This window comes from Panicum virgatum, chromosome 3N (assembly GCF_016808335.1).
Source record: "Panicum virgatum strain AP13 chromosome 3N, P.virgatum_v5, whole genome shotgun sequence".
Classification (NCBI taxonomy): domain Eukaryota; kingdom Viridiplantae; phylum Streptophyta; class Magnoliopsida; order Poales; family Poaceae; genus Panicum; species Panicum virgatum.
In genome coordinates, this window is record NC_053147.1 from 7,193,162 (window position 1) to 7,213,021 (window position 19,860).

Genomic DNA, 19,860 nt, shown 5'->3' on the forward strand with positions numbered 1-19,860 from the left:
TGAGGCACCAACAGTCCAACACTACCTGATCAGTCAGGCTAGTCACGCTAAACTGATACCAAAAGAGCCTAATAATTTTCTAAACCAAGGTGCTGATTGATGCTTCCAACAGTCAGCGAATGGGTACTTTTTGCACCGCGCCCAGCACAAACTGTTCAACAACGCTTCATAACTGATATTTGTGCATCATCTCCCTGCATATATGCAAGCCAAAAAAATGATTACATTTAACTTTGTCAAGAACATCATTTCCTTTTTCTTGCTGCGATATCATGGCCGACAGACGCCCAGCCTACATAGAGTGCTCGAGAGTAAAGCGAATGAAACCACTGCAGCGAAATTCCCTTTTCCCTCCAAAAGATCACCGGCCTCTCTTTCTTCTCCCCTCGGTCTCTGTCTATCCATATTCCTGCTCCCAAAGCAGGTGGTGGTCCCGGGCTCGCTCGCGTCCATTCTTTCCCGGGCGCGTCTCCCCCGCGCCATGCCGCCGGGGCTATTTATACCCCGCTGCCCGCCCTCGCCATTCCTCATCACAAGCGAAGCAGAGCACACAGGAAGCACTCCACCTTCTTCAGCCGCGCTACCTGCTTTCCTTCCTGCTTGCTCGTGATCACCGAGATCAGGATGTCTGGTTGCAGCGGCGGCAACTGCGGGTGCGGCTCCGCCTGCAACTGCGGCGGCGGATGCAACGGGTAGGCATCTAATCGAACCTGATAGCTGGTACCATCATCTCGATTCCATGACGGTTGACGGAATCCGTAGCAACTGATCGTACATCTGACGAATGTGCATGACTGACTCCCCCCTGTATTGTATGCAGCTGCAAGATGTTCCCTGACGTGGAGGCCGCCTCCACCACCACCACCACCATGGTCATCGCCGCCGCCAGCAACAAGGCGTAAGTCGTGGGGAACGAACGATCCTTTGTTTCGTCTCCGATTCGATCACCGCCGCTGCTGTGATGGTGGCCCTCATGCAAACTCCACCTTGACTGCCTGTGCGTGCGTGTGCAGGAGCTCCGGCGGGTTCGAGGCGGCCACCGAGAGCGGCGGCTGCGACTGCAACACCTGCAAGTGCGGCACCAGCTGCGGCTGCTCCTGCTGCAGCTGCAACTGAGGCGGCCATGCGCCGCCGCCATGGAAGCACGAGGAGAAAGCCCCCCGGCGTAGTATATAGGAGCAGAGTCTAAATAAGATCTTGCCAACTGCGCCATCCATCATCTACCGTGTCGTGTCGTGACATCCATGGTCGCCTGCCGTGTCTCAGCTGGGGTTGTTGTCTGAACGTCTCTGGTGATCGACGACGCATGCCGGTCGTCGATCTTTAGCTTGTGTGTCCGTCCTCCTCGTGCACGCCACCTTTAATATATGTATTTCAGAACTACCTGTGTGTCGGGTCCATGCCTCACTGCTTTCCTGAATGCCTTGTTCAGAATCATGCTACAAGTACCATATATGCAAACTCTGAAGAGAACAATATATGGACATAGAAAACAGTTTCTCTGATCAAACCATGGACAGCCATCTGAAGAAGCAGAACACTGGATCATGTTTGTGTGTTCCCTGATCGTGCATGTGCAAAGTCCTTTGAGCAGTAAGGCACTATCACAAATTTTGAGAGCAGAGGAGAATCTGGAGAGAAACAGGGAGCCATGTTTATGTGCAATCATCATTGACGGTTGTCAGCAGGCAGAGCATTACAATGGCCCTGGATGTACATGACCAAGGATTCTTGAACGCCGGGCGGTAGTGAACATGTCTCTCGCAGAGAGCCAGCTGAGCTGATCACATGCACGGCCCATTTGATGCCCAAGTAGCTGCCAAAGGTCACACCTTTCGAAGCTCTGAAAAGACTCCACAAAAAGCAGAGTACCCTGAGAACCGAAACAGCAACAGGGCGAGCTACAGTTTATGATGGCTACTATTAATTTGATATTTTCCCTTAGTTTATGGAATATGGATATCTAATTGAGCCAAAAAAAAAGAAGAATACTAGTGTCTTATAAATTGTACAGCTTCTTTCTTCCACAAAAGTTTTTAGATTAATTCCGACATAGTCAGAACTCTACATGGCAAAAAAAGTTTCTGAAAACAGGAATTAACTTCATTTTAGATGTTTTTAAGGAGAGTTAAAACAGACCCGTCACCAACTGATTTTTTCATTTTAAAATCCAAAAATCAATTAGACAGTTCCTGCCATGACATTTATATGGTACAGTACATTGATTTAGTTTAATTTCGAGTCGAGTGAACATTGGAGAAGACAGAAAGAGAATAGACGCAAAGAAAAAGTGAAAGCAGAAACAGATGAAGGAAAACAAAAGTTGGAGAATCTGTGAGCGTCCAGTCTAATCATGTCCAAGCATCCAATACACATGCATAGTGGTTCATACAAATCATACATGTTTTTTTTCAGCGCCTCTCTTCCTATACCCTTGCTGTGTAGCAGCAGTAATCAATAATAATCCTCTTAGTCCTACTCTTTCCAACGAAAAAACATCTTCGCCTTCTTATTTTCTCTTCACGTTTGAAACGGGTTTCATTTGGAACACTGGGGAATCCTTCCACAATTTAATTTGTTGGAGTTTTGTTGTTTTTCATTGGATGTATCTGATAGAATATATGTGCTGTGTGGGTGATGGGCCTGCCGTCCTGGCCCATGGCCGGCTCTCTGCCGTGCCTAGTTGATTAGGTTAGGCAGCTCATCATCCCTTGATTGGTTGTGATTCTATAAACCTCTCTCAAAGCTGCCTATATACTCCATCAACGGCTTTGGACTGCCGACCGACGACGCCATGGTCTTGACGCGCATGACACTTGCTGGCTCTGTGATCAGGAGCCTGAAACGGCCGACCATCTTCTGGTCAATTGCAGCTACACCAAAGCAATATGGTGGAACGCGCTCTCTTGGATGACATGCCAGTGTTCCTTCCCAGAACCTCTACAGCTACACTTTTGGTGGAAACACCTTAGAACACTCCAGGAGAGCGACAGGAAACGGGGCTTCAACACCCTTTTCATGCTGATCATCTAGGCATTATAGAAGGAGCGCAACAACTGGCTGTTCAAAGGCGTGAGTACCCATGGACCCGATCTCCAGGAAAAGATCAAGATGGACATCAAGCTGTGGATCGACGCGGGGCAAGGCGCTTGGGTTGTCTAAAACGGGAGTAGTATTTTATGGGTTGGCCCCTCGCGGGCATCCGTTTCTCGTAACGATTGCAATCTACGTGCAATTGGGGTGTTGTAAAACTATTGCTTCCTTCTTAATATAATGATACGCAGCTCTCCTGCGTATTCGAGAAAAAAAAAGCTGCCTATATAGGTACATATATTGTATACCCTAATCAATCTATTATTTCCACGCAATCACAAATTGCTCTCAGTATCATTGTCATGCTGATCCTGATGTCAGCAAAAAAAGTAGTAAATAGGCAGGCAATTTTGAAGTGACACTGTAAATAGATTAGGAAACCTTTGCCCGTTTTCTTATGCATTCCTTATCAATCAAGTTTAAACCGAAATGGTTAAGATTGAGCTCACCAACAGATCATGAATACTAAATCCGGCACTAGGACTTATGAGCAACCTTCACCAGTACTATACTTCACATAATCTGCAAATAGTCAAACAAAAAAAAACTAGCTATCCTATCATGGTACTAGTAGCCACAAATAACGTTGTTTTCTGTCCAACAACGTCATAAGGAACCAGCTAGATCACGCATGATGCAAGCTAAGATCCTGTAGGATATTCCCGGCGATTCATTGGCGCCAGAATATATACATACTAATATTTCATCTCATTGTGCACTGCCATACGTATGAAAAGTCAACTTGCTCCATTCCAAATAAAATTACGTTTGAATTCTCATGTATATGCAAGTAGTGCCACCGTATACCCAAAAAAAGAAACAAAGAAAAACACTCCAGCCTGGGGATTGACTTGGGGTTGCCCCCGTCCAATCGCCGGCTTTGTTTGAGAGCTTAACTCACCACCGCGCAAATTTAGATGGCTCTCTCTTGCACTGCAGGTGCTGGGCGTACTCCCTACGGGTTAGTATAAGGCCAGTCTTAATGCATAGTTTTATTATAGGGTTACTTAGAACAAGAACTAGATAACTGAGCCGGATAAATTTTACAGGGATGAAACTCCTCTCGCATCCCATGAAAGTCTTCCTTCTCTCTTTTCATAAACCAGTGAGGTGACCCGCGCATTTGCGCAGCTAGTATTGATATTCTAAATATATCTTATATTTTTTATCTAATTATTATTCATAAACTTAAATCTTTCTCATGACATGTTATTTGCTTCTGTAATCAACAGCGCTTCTCTACTGCTAGTGTAGTAGTGCCTCCTTTTGCCTACATATTTCTTTATCAGTGATGTAGTCACATGACAAGCGCAAAGCCCTAATCCTGGCATGACCGCCTATCTGCTCGATCTTAGCTACTACCATTTTGCTAGTAGTAATAACATATTTCTTATCTGCTAGCTCTTGCAGTAATATATGCTGCTGACGGTGGGTGATCACCGCAAGCAGAGATTCGTGGGAACCCCCGTTTAGAGATTCGGCCAGAGGTGTAAACCGCGCAAGGATCTCCCTTAAGGAAGTGAGTAGAGACGGTGATTTTTAGACAGGTTCAGACCGTCTGGAGGCATAATACTCTACGTCCTGTGTGTTGTGATTGGTTCTTTGCTGATACCGAGTTGGAGAGCCCAAGCCCATAATGTATCAGTTAGGCACCAAAAGAGCGGTCCCTTTACATGTCCTGGGACCTTTCTATTTATACACTACAACTATCTTCTTTGTTCCTCTCTAACTTGTGTGAATGCACCCTTTGCATAGCGGGCGCCATCTTCGAGGCTGCCCTGCCTTTGTCAGGTGGGCAGGCGGCTTGTCAGGCCCGCCGTAGCAGGCCTTAGGAGACCCAGCGGTGTTAGGGGCGTCGCGGGGTGACCTTGGGGCATCCCGCCCAAGGTGGCCGTAGATGCTGACGGGTGGACCCCCCACGTCCCGGGGTGATCGAGGGCTGTCTGCCCAGCCCTCGCGCTCCGGGGTGTCTCAGGGGACGTCCGGGGCGGCCGCGTGGCGGTTTCCGGGGTCGCCCCGCGGACCCTCCTGGTCTGGGGTGATTTTCGTCAACCCCGGGGCGCCGCCCCGGGTGGCTCTGATTTTACCGCGACAGGGGCGCAGTAAACGATGGTGGGTCCCAGCCACCGTCCATCTTCAAGTCGATGGGACGGGTAGCTCAGGGATAAGATATCCGCCCCCACAATCTTATCGCCTGAGCCCACGGTATCCCCCGTAATCATGATATTTTTACGGGGAAGCCGCGCGCCCCCTCGGGCTCTGCACCAAGCCTGGCGGCTGGGCGCTGTAACTGCCTGGTAAAATATTCTTTTACAAAGCGGGTGTCTTCGAGGGGACAGGCCCGGCCCGGCCCGCTCCTGGTGGGTGCCCACCTCCATGGGCGGATGCCCCTGGCGAGGGCCCACAGCCGCGCTCGACTGACGTTGCCGGCTGACGCAGCTGGTGGGTCCCCTTCCCCCTTAATCGCGCATAAGACCGGGGTTATGGGGACCCCCGTTCCCATTACGCTGACAGCTGCCCACTGCTCAGTTCAACTGACCCAGTTATTCATTTGCTAGCTTCCCTACTTTTATGATCCTCTTGGTCGTCTGTTGCTACTATATTTAATTTTGTCGTCTGCCTACATGGCCTAGTTTCTGTTGGGAACAATCGACTCAAGTTTCTTACTTTTTGGAAGCCAACAAATCTCCATAGTGCAGAGCACAAGATTCCATTCAGAATTTTAGCAACCTATGTTCATGTTCAAGCCTGATGAGCTTACTATACCAATCATAGTCTGATCGATATTGTCCTGGTTCCTAATCTGCTTGTGGTGTTAATTATTTTGAGATTGTGGTGTTAATTGTGCGGTGTGGTAGTGTCTTGTAGCAATGCCAGCAATAAACCTTTGGAGCAATGTCAAGGACCCTCCCTCGGCAAGGACAGGGATGTAGAAGGATTGTGAAAAAGAGTTAGGTTGGACGTGCAGTAGCCTTGTGCTTGCATTGGGCCTGCGGACATGCACATCCATCATTAGTAGGCAGTAGGTGATGGACAGTCTACAGACTCCATATAGAATGAAGAAGCTTGTGGCGCGACGCTTACCCTTGCTCTTAGCCTCCAACTCTGTGATCCTCATCGCTGGCCCGACTTTGACCACCCTCTCATCATGATCAATGCAGACCAGGTGGTAGTCTAATATAGTGCAAAGTCTAGAATTATCTTGTTTATTTTGACTAATATAATATAATCGTGAAGGTGCATTTGAGATTTTGGTAATACAATAAAATATATGTGTTTTAAAATATATTAATTGTTTGTGTAGCTAGTATCCTATTGGTATGCACCATATATAGTATGATATGCAAAACGATGGATAGAATATATTTTAATATCACTTGTGGGTAATTTATAAACATGTATATGGGTATTTTAGGTTAATTTTTTCGTAATGGTAGTGGTGGGTAATTTTAATTTTTCTTTTTTCTCTAATTAATGTGAAAATTTCTAGGCTTTGAGAGCAAATGTGGAGGATCGTTTGTTGGCTAAATAATAAGATAATAGATATCCTACCACATTAGCAAAATTAAATTGTTATGAAACTTCCATAAAATTCCACTAAGACTGGCCTAATTAATCCCCTTCTGAACTTTCCTTGGTTACAAAAGTCAGCGCAGGTGCTTGTAGTTTATGTACCTATGTATCTATGGTGATGATGTGTTGCATATGTGGTGTGGCGTGGCATCAGAGAAACGGACACATTTGTAATACAACTTGATGAGCAGCAGGGCAACTTGCTCCGTCTCATTGTGTCGATCTGCACTAGTGGCAGTTGGTTTCAAGTGGAGTTTCAGTGACGCATGAGGCATCGCAACGAACTAACAAGCGATTGGCTCTTCAGAAAACCCAAGGAAGAAGAATGCCAAAGGATATAGGCACCCGTAAACGCAAAAACGTAAAATTTTGCGAATGAATTTTGCTAATTTGAAGTACTAAATGAAATTTATTTACAAAACTTTTTGCATAGATGGGCTGTAAATCGCGAGACGAATCTAATGAGCCTACTTAATCCATGATTTGCAACAGTGATGCTACAGTAACCATCCGCTACTTATTGATTAATCATATATTAATTAGCATCATTTGATTCGTCTCGCGATTTACAACACATCTGTGTAAAAAGTTTTATAAATAAATTTCATTTAGTACTTCAAATTAACAAGATTCCGTCGCAAAATTTTTTTGCGTTTACACGCCAGGGAACTAAACACGACCATAGTGTGATTTCAGACATCCAAATTAGAGGTTTGATGATGAGTTATACAGTACTACACTAGACGCGTAAACAAGATTGGCTCCCAGAAAAAACAGGTATTTATACCAGAAGACGCGTATCCACTTCTGATGCAAATACGGCATGTCAAATGTATCTAGAAAGGACCGGACGTTACGACACGTTGAGCGCCGGCCCAATCTAGTCACACCCTGAACCTCCAAACTAAAGCAGCTTGCAATGGTGTATTTTACTCCTGAGAATCCAAAGTCAACTTGGATTACGAGGAAAAAGAAACCCTGATCGCAGAGACAAGAAAACAAATGCAAAGGGATAGATCCCGGTGAACTCCATAAACAAACCATATTTGCTCGCGGCAATGTCAACGCCCCCCGTTCCTTCTTGCCGCCCATTTTTTTTGCCCCCGACCGGCGCCACATTCCCCGATGCCAATCCAGATCCGGCGACGCCGACACGCTGCCTATCTCGTCCACGCCTCGTCGCCGTCGTCGCCATGGGCAACCGCGTGGCGAGGCTGGCGGCGCCCTGCTTCGCGCCGGCCCACCGCGCCGACGGCACGGCGGCGGCGGACGTGCACACCAACGGGGCGCTCGATGATGGCAGCAGCAGCATCGGCCACATTCTCAGCTTCGACGGCCGCGAGGGTCCGGCGTTCGCCGGCGCCATCCACGGCGTCTTGCTGCCGTCCAACCAGTCCACGCTGGGCTCCGCGGCCGGCGGCGGCTCCCTTCTCAACGATCAGATGTCCTTCTCCGGCTCATCGTCCTTCGACAGCTCCAACTCGTTCTCGTTCCGGACGCTCCAGACGCGGCAGTACTCGGGCCCGCTGGAGTACAGCACGTCGCCGTCGACGTCCGCGACGACCTCGGGCGTGTCCGTGGCGCGGCAGGCCCCGCGCACAGACGAGCAGATCCTCGCGGACCTCCTCGCGACGCGGCACCGGCGCCAGTGCCTGCAGCAGCAGGCGTCCAAGACGAGCCCGCTGCTCGGCGGCCTCCGCAGGGCCGTCGCGTCGGTGCTGCGTGCGGGCCCCTGCGTGTCCCCCGGACCCGGCAGGAACCGGGACCGCGGCGACCACGCCGCGGCGGCCGGCAACGGCGGCGGCGTTTGCGCGGCGGTCGGGAGCCACGCGGAGAGCAACAGCGGGAGCGGCGAGGCAGCGACGGACGACGGAGCGGCGAGGGTGCAGTGGGCGCGCGGGAAGGCCGGGGAGGACAGGGTGCACGTCGTCATGTCGGAGGAGCACGGATGGGTGTTCGTTGGCATCTACGACGGCTTCAACGGCCCCGACGCCACCGACTACCTCGTCGCCAACCTGTACGCCGCCGTGTGCCGCGAGCTCATCGGCGTGCTCGCGGAGGACGTCGACGCTGCCGATCGGCCCGACGGGAAGGCGCCGCCGCCGCCGCGGTGCAACGGCCGCCGCGAGGAGAAGAACCACAAGCAGGAGGTGCTCGACGCGCTGGCGCGCGCCCTGGAGAGCACGGAGGCAGCGTTCTTCGCGGAGGCGGAGGCGCGCGCGGCCGAGTGCCCGGAGCTGGCGATGATGGGGTCGTGCGTGCTGGTGGTGCTGATGAAGGGCGCCGACGTGTACGTGATGAACGTCGGGGACAGCCGTGCCGTGCTGGCGCAGCGGGCCGAGCCCGACCTGCCGCAGGGCGGCGTCGGCGGCGACCTCGCCGGCGCCAACGAGGAGATCAATCGGCAGCTCGACGCGTGCGAGATGGGGGAGCTCGCCGCGCTGCAGCTCACCGTGGACCACAGCACCAGCGTCTACAAGGTGAACGACGACCACTGACAATGCAGCTACTCCATGGCTTGCTCGCGCGCTGGTTCGATGCATCGATTCTTAGTCGTTCGAGTTGTCGCGTTCGATCGATGCAGGAGGCGAGACGGATCAGGAGCGAGCACCTAGATGATGGTGCCTGCATTGTGAATGACAGGGTGAAGGGTTCTCTCAAGGTGACAAGAGCCTTCGGAGCTGGCTACCTAAAAGAGGTGTGTGCCAACAACTATCACCTGTAGTAAATGGAAGATTAGAGAAGCCATTGACGATGTATCCGGCCGTCGGAGCTTTGCGTTGCAGCCCAGGTGGAACAAGGCCCTCCTGGAGGTTTTCCGGGTGAATTTCGTCGGGACGTCGCCGTACATCACCTGCCGGCCCTTCCTCCGGCACCACCGGCTGGGCTCGCGGGACAAGTTCATGATCCTCTCCTCCGACGGCCTCTACGACTACTTCACCAACGACGAGGTGGTGGCGCAGGTGGAGGCCTTCACCGCCAGGCACCCCGACGAGGACCCCGCCAAGTACCTCAGCCACGAGATCCTCCTCCGCGCCGCAAACCAAGCCGGTGAGTGTAGTGTGTTCCTGATGGACCAGTGGAAAATTTTGAAAATCAAAGATATTGCTGATACTGCATGGTATATGCTTACGAGTTACTAGGACCTAACTAAATTATTGGGGTGATGCACATGCAGGAATGGGGTTCCATGAGTTGCTTGAGGTTCAGCAAGGCGACCGGAGGAGATACCACGACGACGTCTCCATCATCATCATCTCCTTGGAGGGGAAGATATATGGTCCTAGGTCTATGAACTTTGCCACTACTGATCATGACATTGTAATGGTAGAATGAACTATGCTGTTTTACAATGTACATTGTAAAAAACTTAATTTTGAAGGACAGTAGTCACACTCGAGAAAACTGCTTGTAGTTGACGAATTAGCTAGTCACAACGGCAGTGAGCAAAAGTTTTGGCGGCAGTTCCTCTTGTTTGAATTTTCCCCTTCTTACATAAAGGGTTCTATTTTTTGAATTGAGTTGACAGATTCTTAGTTAAAGCTACAACAAGTTACACTGGATTTTAAAGATGAGCGCTATGAAATGATGAGCAGATATGCTATATCTTCTTTGGATCTTTTGCGGTTGGGGAATTGGACAAGAACGAACGCTTGGGCCAAAAACCTTGCTTTGATCGCTTGCGGGCCTAAAAGCATCTCCAGCCCAGTGACTAAATGGGCCTCTATCTTTTTTTAGTCTCCCAGTTGAAAAAAAAAACAACTCCAATCGAGCCTCTAAACGGGTTACTATTTTATGGAGGCCACCAAATTTTGGCCCAAGACCCCTAAAACTGGAGGCCCTCTATTTCCACCCAACACGTGGGCCCCACTTCTTTTTTTCCTCTTTCCCCTCTCCTCTGATTCGCACGCTGCCTCGCGCGGTGGTTCTCGCGGCTCCCGCGCCGGCCGCCGCCGCCACCATCCCGCCTCGCCGTCGCCGGAGATCCTCGCCCGCTGCCGGTACACTCCCCGCCATGGACGGATCTGCCCCTCTGGGGGACGGACGGCCGGCTTGGGGCACCGACAGCGACGGCCCGAGCCGGACCAGGCCGCCGCCGCGCCTGGCCGGGGCGCCGCTGCCTCGCGGCATCTCCGGCGACGGGCGCCCTCCTCGGCTCGGGCCTCCTGGGCGCCGACAGTGGCGGCGGGTTCGGTGGCACCAACCTGGTCACGTCTGGCAACGGAGGGGACCGGTCCGGCATCGAGATGCATTACAAGAAGACGATCGAAGAGGACCCCTGCAACGGCATCTTCTTGAGGAACTACGCGCAGTTCCTCTACCAGGTGAGCAGCAGTCTCATCTGCTCTACTGCCAATTTGGGTACTCTGTCTGATCTTGCAGAGAAACAGAGCAACAAACAATCTCATTTGTTCCGACACCATTTTCAGGTGAAGGGGGATTACCGGAGGGCAGAGGAGTACTACTCCCGCGCGATCCTCGCCGACCCGGACGACGGCGAGCTCCTCTCGGAGTACATAAATTTTTCACTGTCGTTTGTTTGTTCTGTACATAAATTTCATGTCAATGGGCTAGCATAAGGAAGTCTGAATTTGAAGTACATAAATTCCCCCAGCCGGGAATGGAACTTCTTTATGAATAGGAAGTCTGAATTTGATAGCCTCATGCCCTCATGTGTTATGTTTGGTTCAGAAACCTTGATGCTAAAAACTGCTGGAAAAGATGTAGAAGTAGAACAGCATCTGAACCAGCAAAAGATGTTGCTGCAAGTGATGTTAAGTTGCCAGTAGGCACACATACGGTCCTTGATGATACTCTGCTATGCAGATTTTGTTTAGCAACCGCACTGACGAGGTCACTAAAAAAACACTAACTTTTTTTTCTCAAGTTCAGAAGTGAACCAAAATAATCATCACAATAAGGCTTTTGAATAAGCCTTTGCATGAACAATGTGACCTTGTGCAGAACAACAACTGCCCATGTAAGGTCGGTGAAGAGCCCATGGACAGTAGCAATAGCATGCTTTTTATTATTGTGAGCTTTAATTTTCTTGTCTAGTTAGCTGCACCACTTGAGTTTCTCATGTGAATACCATTTTCAGTTTTGGGTATGTTCAGTTTCAGTTTGAAAACTGGCATGAGACATATATTACATATTGTGGTATTTGACTCCAGAACTGAACACCTGTAAATTGCTTTTGCAGATAATGATGGGGTTATTGTGAACCCAAAATGCGAGATGAAAGGTAGTGTGGCATGCTGCAATCTCTTAATCTTGGGTTTCCCGTGCACAATTGCTCAGCACATGGTTTTTCTCTCTGCAGGATCTGCTATCACTGGACCTTTGGCCTAGGATTGGGGAAATTCAGAGTTTTGTGTGCTCCTTATTTAGGTCTACCTGATGCAGTTTTGTACCTGAACATCTATTGTAATGTACTTGCGAGTTATCTGTTTCTGAAATGCTATATGATAATTGAACTCAAGTGGAAAGTTTCTGAAATGCTATATCGAGTTGTCTGCCTTGGGCTCGGACTCCATATGTGCTTTCATGACTCAGAGCTTTCTCCGTTTGTTCAGTAATGTTTCTGGAGATGATTTCTTACAAGTTACAATGGAAACTTACAGATTGATGGATCAGGACATGAAAACCATGTGTGATCCCAGAAACTGTCTTTCTATTCAAATGACAAATATTCACTGATTATTGTTCACTGATTATTGTTCACTGAGCTAGTGAGCTTTCATCAATGTGGAACTGCTGCCACTGGTCAGGCATTTGCAAGGTTGCTTTACATCCTATCTTTTGTCATACAAACTACTCTGCCAGCTGCCTCTGTCTGAACTGCAGAGGAGACTCTTTTGTTCACTGATTATGTGTCTGAAGTTGCAAGGTTGTCATTTGTACGCCTGTGGTGTTGCAGATAGATCATAGATGGTTGCAGATAGGATAGCCTCAGAGAACCAATTTCTGACCCTCGTGAAAGCTTCCAAAGAAAGAGCAAAACAATGAAGCCAATGGTTGCAGATAGATCTATGTAAACTAGGACACTAGGACAGCAGGACCATATCCAACAGAAGAGAAATCTTATCTTTTATACATCAGACAATAATACAGAAGAGAGAATTCAGAGTTGGTACACCTTACAACCAGGGACAAATAGAAGACATCTTTTACTATTTTTCATAAGGAATTCAGCACAGTTTTATGTATCAATGTGCATGGTACAGAACCAAGGATATAGGACTAATTTGGCAGGTGTGAAGTAGTCCTGAGCTTGCAGCCTTCTTGCCCTTTCTAGATTGTCTCAAGGATATAGCACAGTTTCTTGCTCTCTCCAAGTCTGATTGTCTCAATGCTCTAGGTTTCTGAAACAGAAGTAGGAAGTCATAAATCAGATCTAATGTGAGATGGTTGAATAAGCCTTTCTAAGTTAACTCTAAATCAACTTCACCAGTATGTTATCAGAAGCCAAAATAATGAAAAGATGAATTAAAATCAATGAACAGAGAAAAAACAGCAAGACAGCAACATGTCAAAATAACGTTTCCCTTGCTGTTTATATTCAGGTCGATTCTTGCACAATGTCTACTCAATCATGAATCTTTGATGTGAAAGCAATGTGATGCTGCTCGTGGCGAGAAGAAGCCATTTACTCAATTGGTTCTTGTATAAGCAATGTTGCTCGTGACGAGAAGAAGCCATCGTCTTTACCGGCTGGTGTCCGAATCCAGGACTGCGATGCTGAGGGAAGCCGCCGCTGAGCTGACCGTGAGGAGCTGAGCTGAGCTGAGGGAAGCCGCCGCTGAGCTGACCGATGCTGAGGAGCTTCCGCCGCCGCCACCAAGATCCGCAAGCGCTGCGTTGGTCGGCCACCGGAAGGGAGGCGGCGCCGGCACCGGCGCGTCGCCGTGCGCGAGCAGCGGGAGGGAGAGGAGGATGTCGGAGTTGTCGTGGAACCTGCACGGCCGCTACGGCCACGCCGACGTAGATGCGGTCCACGGCGTCGGCGCGGAAGCTCGTCAGCGCGCTCTGGCAGCTCAACAAGGGGGACGGCGGCGAGGCTGTGGCGAGGAGGAGCTGGAGCTGGATTCCCGCAGACGGGGACGGCGGGCGGAGGGGAAGCCGACCGGGAAGGAAAGAGGGCCAGCGAGAGCGATGGGAAAGCGAAAGGGTAGCAGCTTGTAGGGGTCCGGCCGGCGCGGCACGGGGCGAGGCGGCCGCGGCGGCGCGGGGGAGAGGCGGGCGCGGCGGCGCAGGGAAGAGGCGGCGCGACCGCGAGGAGAGGGAGGACGGGGCGTTTCGCTGACAGCTGGGTCCCATTAGCCACATTGATTTAGGGGCCATCATTTGGTCCAGCTGACTGGAGTCCGAAGAAAATTTCGGACCCCTAAATTTTATGGGGCTGTCTAAAAATATAAAATAGAGGCTCATATTTGGTCAGCCGGCTGGAGATATGCTATATCTTCTTTGGATCTTTAGACAGCCGGCTCAAATATGAGATATGCTATATTTATGTGACTATATCTTTAGTCAGCTCATAGTGTCTATGAAATGATGAGCAGATATGCTATATCTTCTTTGGATCTTTTGCGGTTGGGGAATTGGACAAGAACGAACGCTTGGGCCAAAAGCCTTGCTTTGATCGCTTGCGGGCCTAAAGGCCGGCGGATACGGAGCGGGATTCAGCCTGGCCCAAAAAAAGCAGCCCAGCCCAAAGTAAAACGAGGCACGCGCGGCCACCAACCGCAGAGCGACACTGCCACTGCCGACCGTCGCGATCAGATCCTGCGCTGCCCCGACCATGCCGCCGTCCTCCGCGTCGGCCCCGGCCTCGCACCACCTGCGTCTCTGGTTGCGCCGCCGCGGCCGGGCCGGCGCCGCCGGGGCCACCTTCTCCGTCGCGCTCCTCGCGGCCGCGCTGCTGCTCACGCTCTCTTACTACGCCTCCGCGCCCCTCGCGTCGGACTCCGCCGCCGCCGCCGGACGCAGCCCCGCCCTCGTCGGGCTCACACTCGTCCGCCGAGCTCAGGAGAAGGGCGCGCGTGAGTTCCCGCTTCCCAATTCCCCTGCCGTTTTTCAAACTTTAGTTTCAAATTTCAACGCCGCTTTCTCTGGCTTCGGTTCCTCACTAGTAAACTCCACTAGGCACTAGCTAATCGAAACTGGATTTGTTGTTTCTGTTTGGAGTTTGTGGTCACGGTTAGAGTGGGACTTTTTTGCTGTTATTTTTGCAGTCTGCTTGGATGGGAGCGCTCCAGGGTACCATCTGCAGAGAGGGTCTGGGACAGGATCGCAGAGCTGGATAATCCACTTGGAGGTAGGTGACGTTTTCAATCAAGTGCAATTTTGGTACAGTCTCGTACACCTTTGGTCTTATAGTTTGTTTGTATACAATGCATGCGTTGTGAATTTGTATCGAAATGAGTGCAGAAGTGAGAATTGTCTCTCACTGAAGTTGTTTCATAATGATAGGCACTATTTGCTTGTGTGTGTTGTTAAGATGAAAAAAAGGTTATCGAAAGGTGAGAAGCTGCCTTAGCGCAGCTGGCTAGTGTCCTTGGGTAAGAGCTCAGCTAGCGGAACAGGGTTCAAATCATGGTTCCTCATATTTTTCCAGGTGGGGTATTTAATATCTCCCCATAGCCTACATCATTTTGTAGATGAAAAAAGGCTTCTTACTCCACTTCTTTTTCTGGTTGTTTCGCTCTGTCAAGTCAATGATTGATTTGTAATGCCTATGTTTGTAGCATATAAATGTATAGCAATATGATGGACTAAGAAGCATTTTCCATTTTCAGCAAAACATTATCCGTAGTGGTGTAGTGATACTCCGTTCAGGGTACTACAATATGATTGCATGTTGTTTCAGTGCTTTATGCTTATGTTCCCTAAATTCTCTATGCTTCATGACCATTAGGGTGGAGGCTGGTGCCGTAATCTTAAGTCATGTGCCTCACGTCAGAGATCAATGTTGGGCTCATCCCGGTACATGGAACGCCAGGTTGAATTTACTGGGATCTTGAGCGACGATAAATCCCAAAATCCTGGTATTGATGTTTCCCTAACTGTTTGATGTTTCATCTTTGTCACCTTTCTTTTTTTGATGTGTCTTGCTAAAGAAATTGTATGATGTGTTTCTGTGTCTGAATTGCAATGTTACATCCATTAATATGTCTTCAGAGTTCAGACCTCAGGAGTTGTGCCTGCAGAGAAGTTTGAGTTTACTGTTTACATTTTTTTCAGAAGCATCAAGTCTTCATCAATTTTCTAACCGTTCTTGAATTGGTATTTCACATATTAATCAGTTACTCTCCAGTCATTAGGACCTGATATTTCCGACAAATTTTTTGTACTAGCGACAGGCAAACTCCCCCAGTCGGAACGACATGTATTTCCAACCAGATAGAGTATATTATATTTCACTAATGATCATATTCACTAAATGTAATTAGCTAGCTAGCAGTCTGTTTTAGTTTAATTTACAGTTTTCCTGTTAACTGTGATCGGCATTGCATCTCCGAAGAGAGGTGTTCCTTTAGTAACTAAATGCTTTCAACTCTGTCTTAATTTCTCGCTGCAAACAGTGAATTTCTGAATTCTTTACTTCAGCAGTTAAATGGTCATCCTTTTGTATTTTGTCACAATAATATTTTCATATGTTCATACCTCTATCAATTTGCAGATTTTTACAACTGGAATAAAGTGAAGATAAGGTATTGCGATGGGGCGTCATTTTCTGGGAATGTCAAAGAGGAGTTGCAGGTCTGATTTGTTTATTTTCCAACAAATGTGCAATCACCGTGTATAACGAGTCTTATTCTGTGCGTTCGTGCAGAATGGCACAAGATTCTACTTCAGAGGCCAGCGTATCTGGGAGGCAGTTATGAACGAACTTGTATTCAAGGGGCTCAGAAATGCTAAACAGGTCATTACTTGCATTGCAAGCAGAGTCAAGTGCCTTCTTTCGCAAAAAAATAAAAGGAAGGAGAAAAATACATTTCCTATTTTGATACTCGGTAGGAATGATTGAACTGTATGAATCAATCAGCCACCATCTATATTCATGCTCCATATGTGTTTTTAATTTGATCAGGTGAAGGTTACATCATAATAATAAATTGTGTCATTGGTGCACGATCAATTTAATATGGATTGTTTTGCAAAGATACCCAATATGAACTGGGTTGTGGTACTGACAGTTATCTGTAAATAATGGACCTCACTACGTATTACGGTAGTATTAGTCTCGTATACTTTTGCATTCACCTAAGGGACCACTCTATCATTAAGTCATTGTCTATGAGCTACTAAAGGACTATTTTGGATGGTATGCGTTGATGTTATCTTGCTATCTAATACCCTGCACCGCACATTCATATGTACTTGGAAGTTTAGTTACTAGGTATCATGGATGCATATGATTTCATACTTCATATATCATACTGATGGTGTGATGCTGATATTCTATTTCCAGCTTTCAGGCTTTCCTAACAGGATGCTCTGCTGGTGGGCTAGCCACGTACATTCACTGTGATGCTTTTCGGGCCTTACTACCAAAGGATTCTAGGGTTAAATGTCTTGCAGACGGCGGCTTTTTTCTTGATATGTATGTTTCTGTATAGTATCCTTTTGACTGTTATTGACACGTTTTGCCATTTATTTGTTTCTTTTGTCACGTGTGCTGTATGGCTTATCTTTTCACATAAACGGGTGTAGTTCATCCTGGTGATAGCCTCAAGCAAGGTTCCAAAAACTGCCAGTGGCAGGAAATCCTATTCGGAAACAGGATTTGCAGGGAAAAATCAGTCTAATTTAGAGAATATGAATGCTAATTCGTTAGAGTTTAGATATCGTTGCTCTTATAGATTTGACGAATGAAAAGATTGTAGAAAAAAATTGGTACTGTTTATATACCAGTCCAAATCCTCAGTAAACTGGCTGGTAACAACTCAGGTACCAGCATCTGACAGTACCAGGAGTTATTATTATAGGACCTGAAAATGGGACCATCTGAGGTACTTGCATCTCACGGCATTCAATGTCAACAAAAAACCATTTCAATATTCAGATTCATTTTTGAACGTGAGAGAAAGGCATTGCTAGTTATATATCTTTCTATCTGATTAAGCGTTTCCAAATGCCAGCCTACAAGCATCAAATTTCACATTTGTTAAATTCACCAGTCAGGGATGAGATAGTACCCTCAGAAAATTTAAAAACCACTGTAAAATGGAACTGTACAACTTTTCTGTGTACTTGGCTATCTAATTCATTTGTTCTGGTCTTCAATTACAGAGAAGACATTTCTGGGAAAAGAACAATGCAGTCTTTTTACAGTGATGTTGTCCGCCTTCAGGTTTCTTTCCATCTCTGACAACCTCCCACCATTTTTCTCTTTTTCCAACATTCATGTTTTGTTTTCTGAATGCTTTGTTTCAGGGTCTAAGGGAAAGGTTTTCGCACTGTAACTCAAAAATGGAGCCAGGCCAGGTTAGTACTTAGTGAGTTAATTCCCAGTATAAGCCATACAGCACACGTGACAATTAGCCGGTATCATCTCTTATTGCTATAGCTGAACCTATGATATTCTAAAACTGCCACTTGTACTGTATTTCAGTGTTTCTTTCCACATGAAGTTGTAAAACACATTGTCAACCCAGTATTCATTCTTAATCCAGCGTATGATGCTTGGCAGGTATCCTCATCAGTATCCATCAGATTTCAGAGATGTCCTTTGTCTGTGTTAAAATATTAATAATATAAACCTATGATATATGCTTGAAACTTTATTTTTCAGGTACAACATGCCTTAGCTCCAGAAGCATCTGACCCTCAGCATTCATGGCTGGACTGCAGACTGGATATTGCCAAGTGCAGCTCTGAGCAACTTGAGATTCTCCAAGGTTGACACACCCTACAAATAATAATATAATGTATTCCTGTTAACTGATCTGGCTTTCCGGATTCATAGTCATGTTGTATTGCCATGAACAAAACAATTTTTTGCAGGTTTCAGGAAAGAACTGCATGACGCCATAAGAGAAGTTAACCAGAAAAGGGACTGGGGTTTTTATATCAACTCCTGCTATGTTCATTGTCAATCGTTGAACTCGGTCACCTGGCACTCTCCAACTTCCCCCAGAGTGAACAATAAGGTGATGTTACAATCATATATGAACTTGGAGATAACAAGTTTGTTACAAAATTTGAATCCCACTTTGGCGATACTGTGCCTGACATCCTAATCTTAAATATGTATTCGCGAACTCTGAACAGAGCATTGCAGAAGCAGTTGGAGACTGGTTCTTCGACAGGAGAGAGGTTAAGGAAATAGATTGTGAATATCCCTGCAACCCGACGTGCCACAACTTGGTTTTCACTAAGCCTTTCAAGATATGAAGTTTTGGCCTCCTTTTCTGCTATGTCTTTGTTGTAAAATTAGCAAATAAGCTTGTTATTATTATTATTATTATTTTCAACTTATTTTGGTGAACGATACCCTGAAAACAATACTTGATAGTAAAGCTGTAAAGTTATCAGAATTATACAATGATAAGCGTGTCTAACTGTATTGCTGTGCCACGATGATGCTATTGCTTTGCTGCAAGCTCAACTGATGCTTAACAGTGACCCTGCCTTGTGTCAAAAATAGGGGAGCTGTCATTTTCCTTACAGGGACGGGCACCCTAAGGTTGAAGCATCAATCCAATATTCCAATCCAAGTGGAGTGTGGAGGTAGACGTTTCTGTCGAGCAAGGGGCACCCAGAACAGTGGCATGTCCCCCTCCAATCCTGATGCAGACGTGCTCAACTTGGACGTGACATCCTCATCAGCTGTGGAGAACTATAGGTACGCTTTCTGTCCTTATCAAACCCATAGTTCTCTTTCTCTTTTTCATACCGAGTGAAACCAGTTTCGTTTTCACTATCTGAGTTAATAGCTCGCTTAGAAGAACTCCAACTCCTAGAATTTGCAGCTAAATAACTCTGTAGATTAAACAAAGTGTTAAATATCCATTTTTAAGTCTAAAATGGGATTAGGATGACTTGACCCAGAAGCACCAGTTCTAAACTGTAGTGCCACAGGTGCAATAAGCCTCGCTATTCTTGGATCACAGTAAGCTAAGTGACAACGACATTGGCAAGTGAGTGTTGGGTCATTAGCGCATCAACGGGCACTACAGAAAGGCAACT

The 19,860-nt window shown here is 47.6% G+C and overlaps 4 protein-coding genes and 1 long non-coding RNA gene across 6 annotated transcripts; 4 read left to right on the top strand and 1 right to left on the bottom strand.

Annotated features, from left to right (window-relative positions):
• The first annotated feature begins 512 nt into the window (after positions 1-512).
• LOC120664020 (metallothionein-like protein 2C) lies at positions 513-1,384 on the top strand. The gene is made up of 3 exons (XM_039942980.1): positions 513-692; positions 821-898; positions 1,014-1,384. The coding sequence occupies exons 1-3, from the start codon at positions 625-627 to the stop codon at positions 1,114-1,116; spliced, it is 249 nt and encodes an 82-aa protein (XP_039798914.1). The 5' UTR covers positions 513-624; the 3' UTR covers positions 1,117-1,384.
• A 6,428-nt stretch (positions 1,385-7,812) lies between these two features.
• LOC120667428 (putative protein phosphatase 2C 46) lies at positions 7,813-10,065 on the top strand. Its single transcript, XM_039947503.1, has 4 exons — positions 7,813-9,146; positions 9,251-9,364; positions 9,453-9,717; positions 9,845-10,065. Exons 1-4 carry the CDS (start codon positions 7,860-7,862, stop codon positions 10,000-10,002), a joined length of 1,824 nt encoding a protein of 607 aa, XP_039803437.1. The 5' UTR covers positions 7,813-7,859; the 3' UTR covers positions 10,003-10,065.
• Positions 10,066-11,863: 1,798 nt separating this feature from the next.
• On the top strand, positions 11,864-12,202 carry LOC120664023. The gene is made up of 2 exons (XR_005670697.1): positions 11,864-11,911; positions 11,990-12,202. It is a non-coding gene; the product is annotated as an uncharacterized LOC120664023 (long non-coding RNA).
• A 528-nt stretch (positions 12,203-12,730) lies between these two features.
• On the bottom strand, positions 12,731-14,105 carry LOC120664021. 2 transcript variants are annotated; one of them, XM_039942982.1, is made up of 2 exons: positions 13,320-14,105; positions 12,731-13,031 (listed from the first exon to the last, which is right to left on the bottom strand). In XM_039942982.1, the coding sequence occupies exons 1-2, from the start codon at positions 14,095-14,097 to the stop codon at positions 13,024-13,026; spliced, it is 786 nt and encodes a 261-aa protein (XP_039798916.1). In that variant the 5' UTR covers positions 14,098-14,105; the 3' UTR covers positions 12,731-13,023. The 2 variants fall into 2 exon arrangements, with proteins under 2 accessions (XP_039798916.1, XP_039798915.1); XM_039942981.1 differs by having other exon boundaries at positions 13,378-14,025.
• Positions 14,106-14,419: 314 nt separating this feature from the next.
• On the top strand, positions 14,420-19,248 carry LOC120664025 (pectin acetylesterase 5-like). Its single transcript, XM_039942984.1, has 12 exons — positions 14,420-14,708; positions 14,901-14,983; positions 15,584-15,713; positions 16,349-16,428; positions 16,502-16,591; positions 17,148-17,272; positions 17,962-18,022; positions 18,106-18,156; positions 18,284-18,361; positions 18,464-18,569; positions 18,676-18,821; positions 18,943-19,248. Exons 1-12 carry the CDS (start codon positions 14,468-14,470, stop codon positions 19,063-19,065), a joined length of 1,314 nt encoding a protein of 437 aa, XP_039798918.1. The 5' UTR covers positions 14,420-14,467; the 3' UTR covers positions 19,066-19,248.
• The last annotated feature ends 612 nt before the right edge of the window (positions 19,249-19,860 follow it).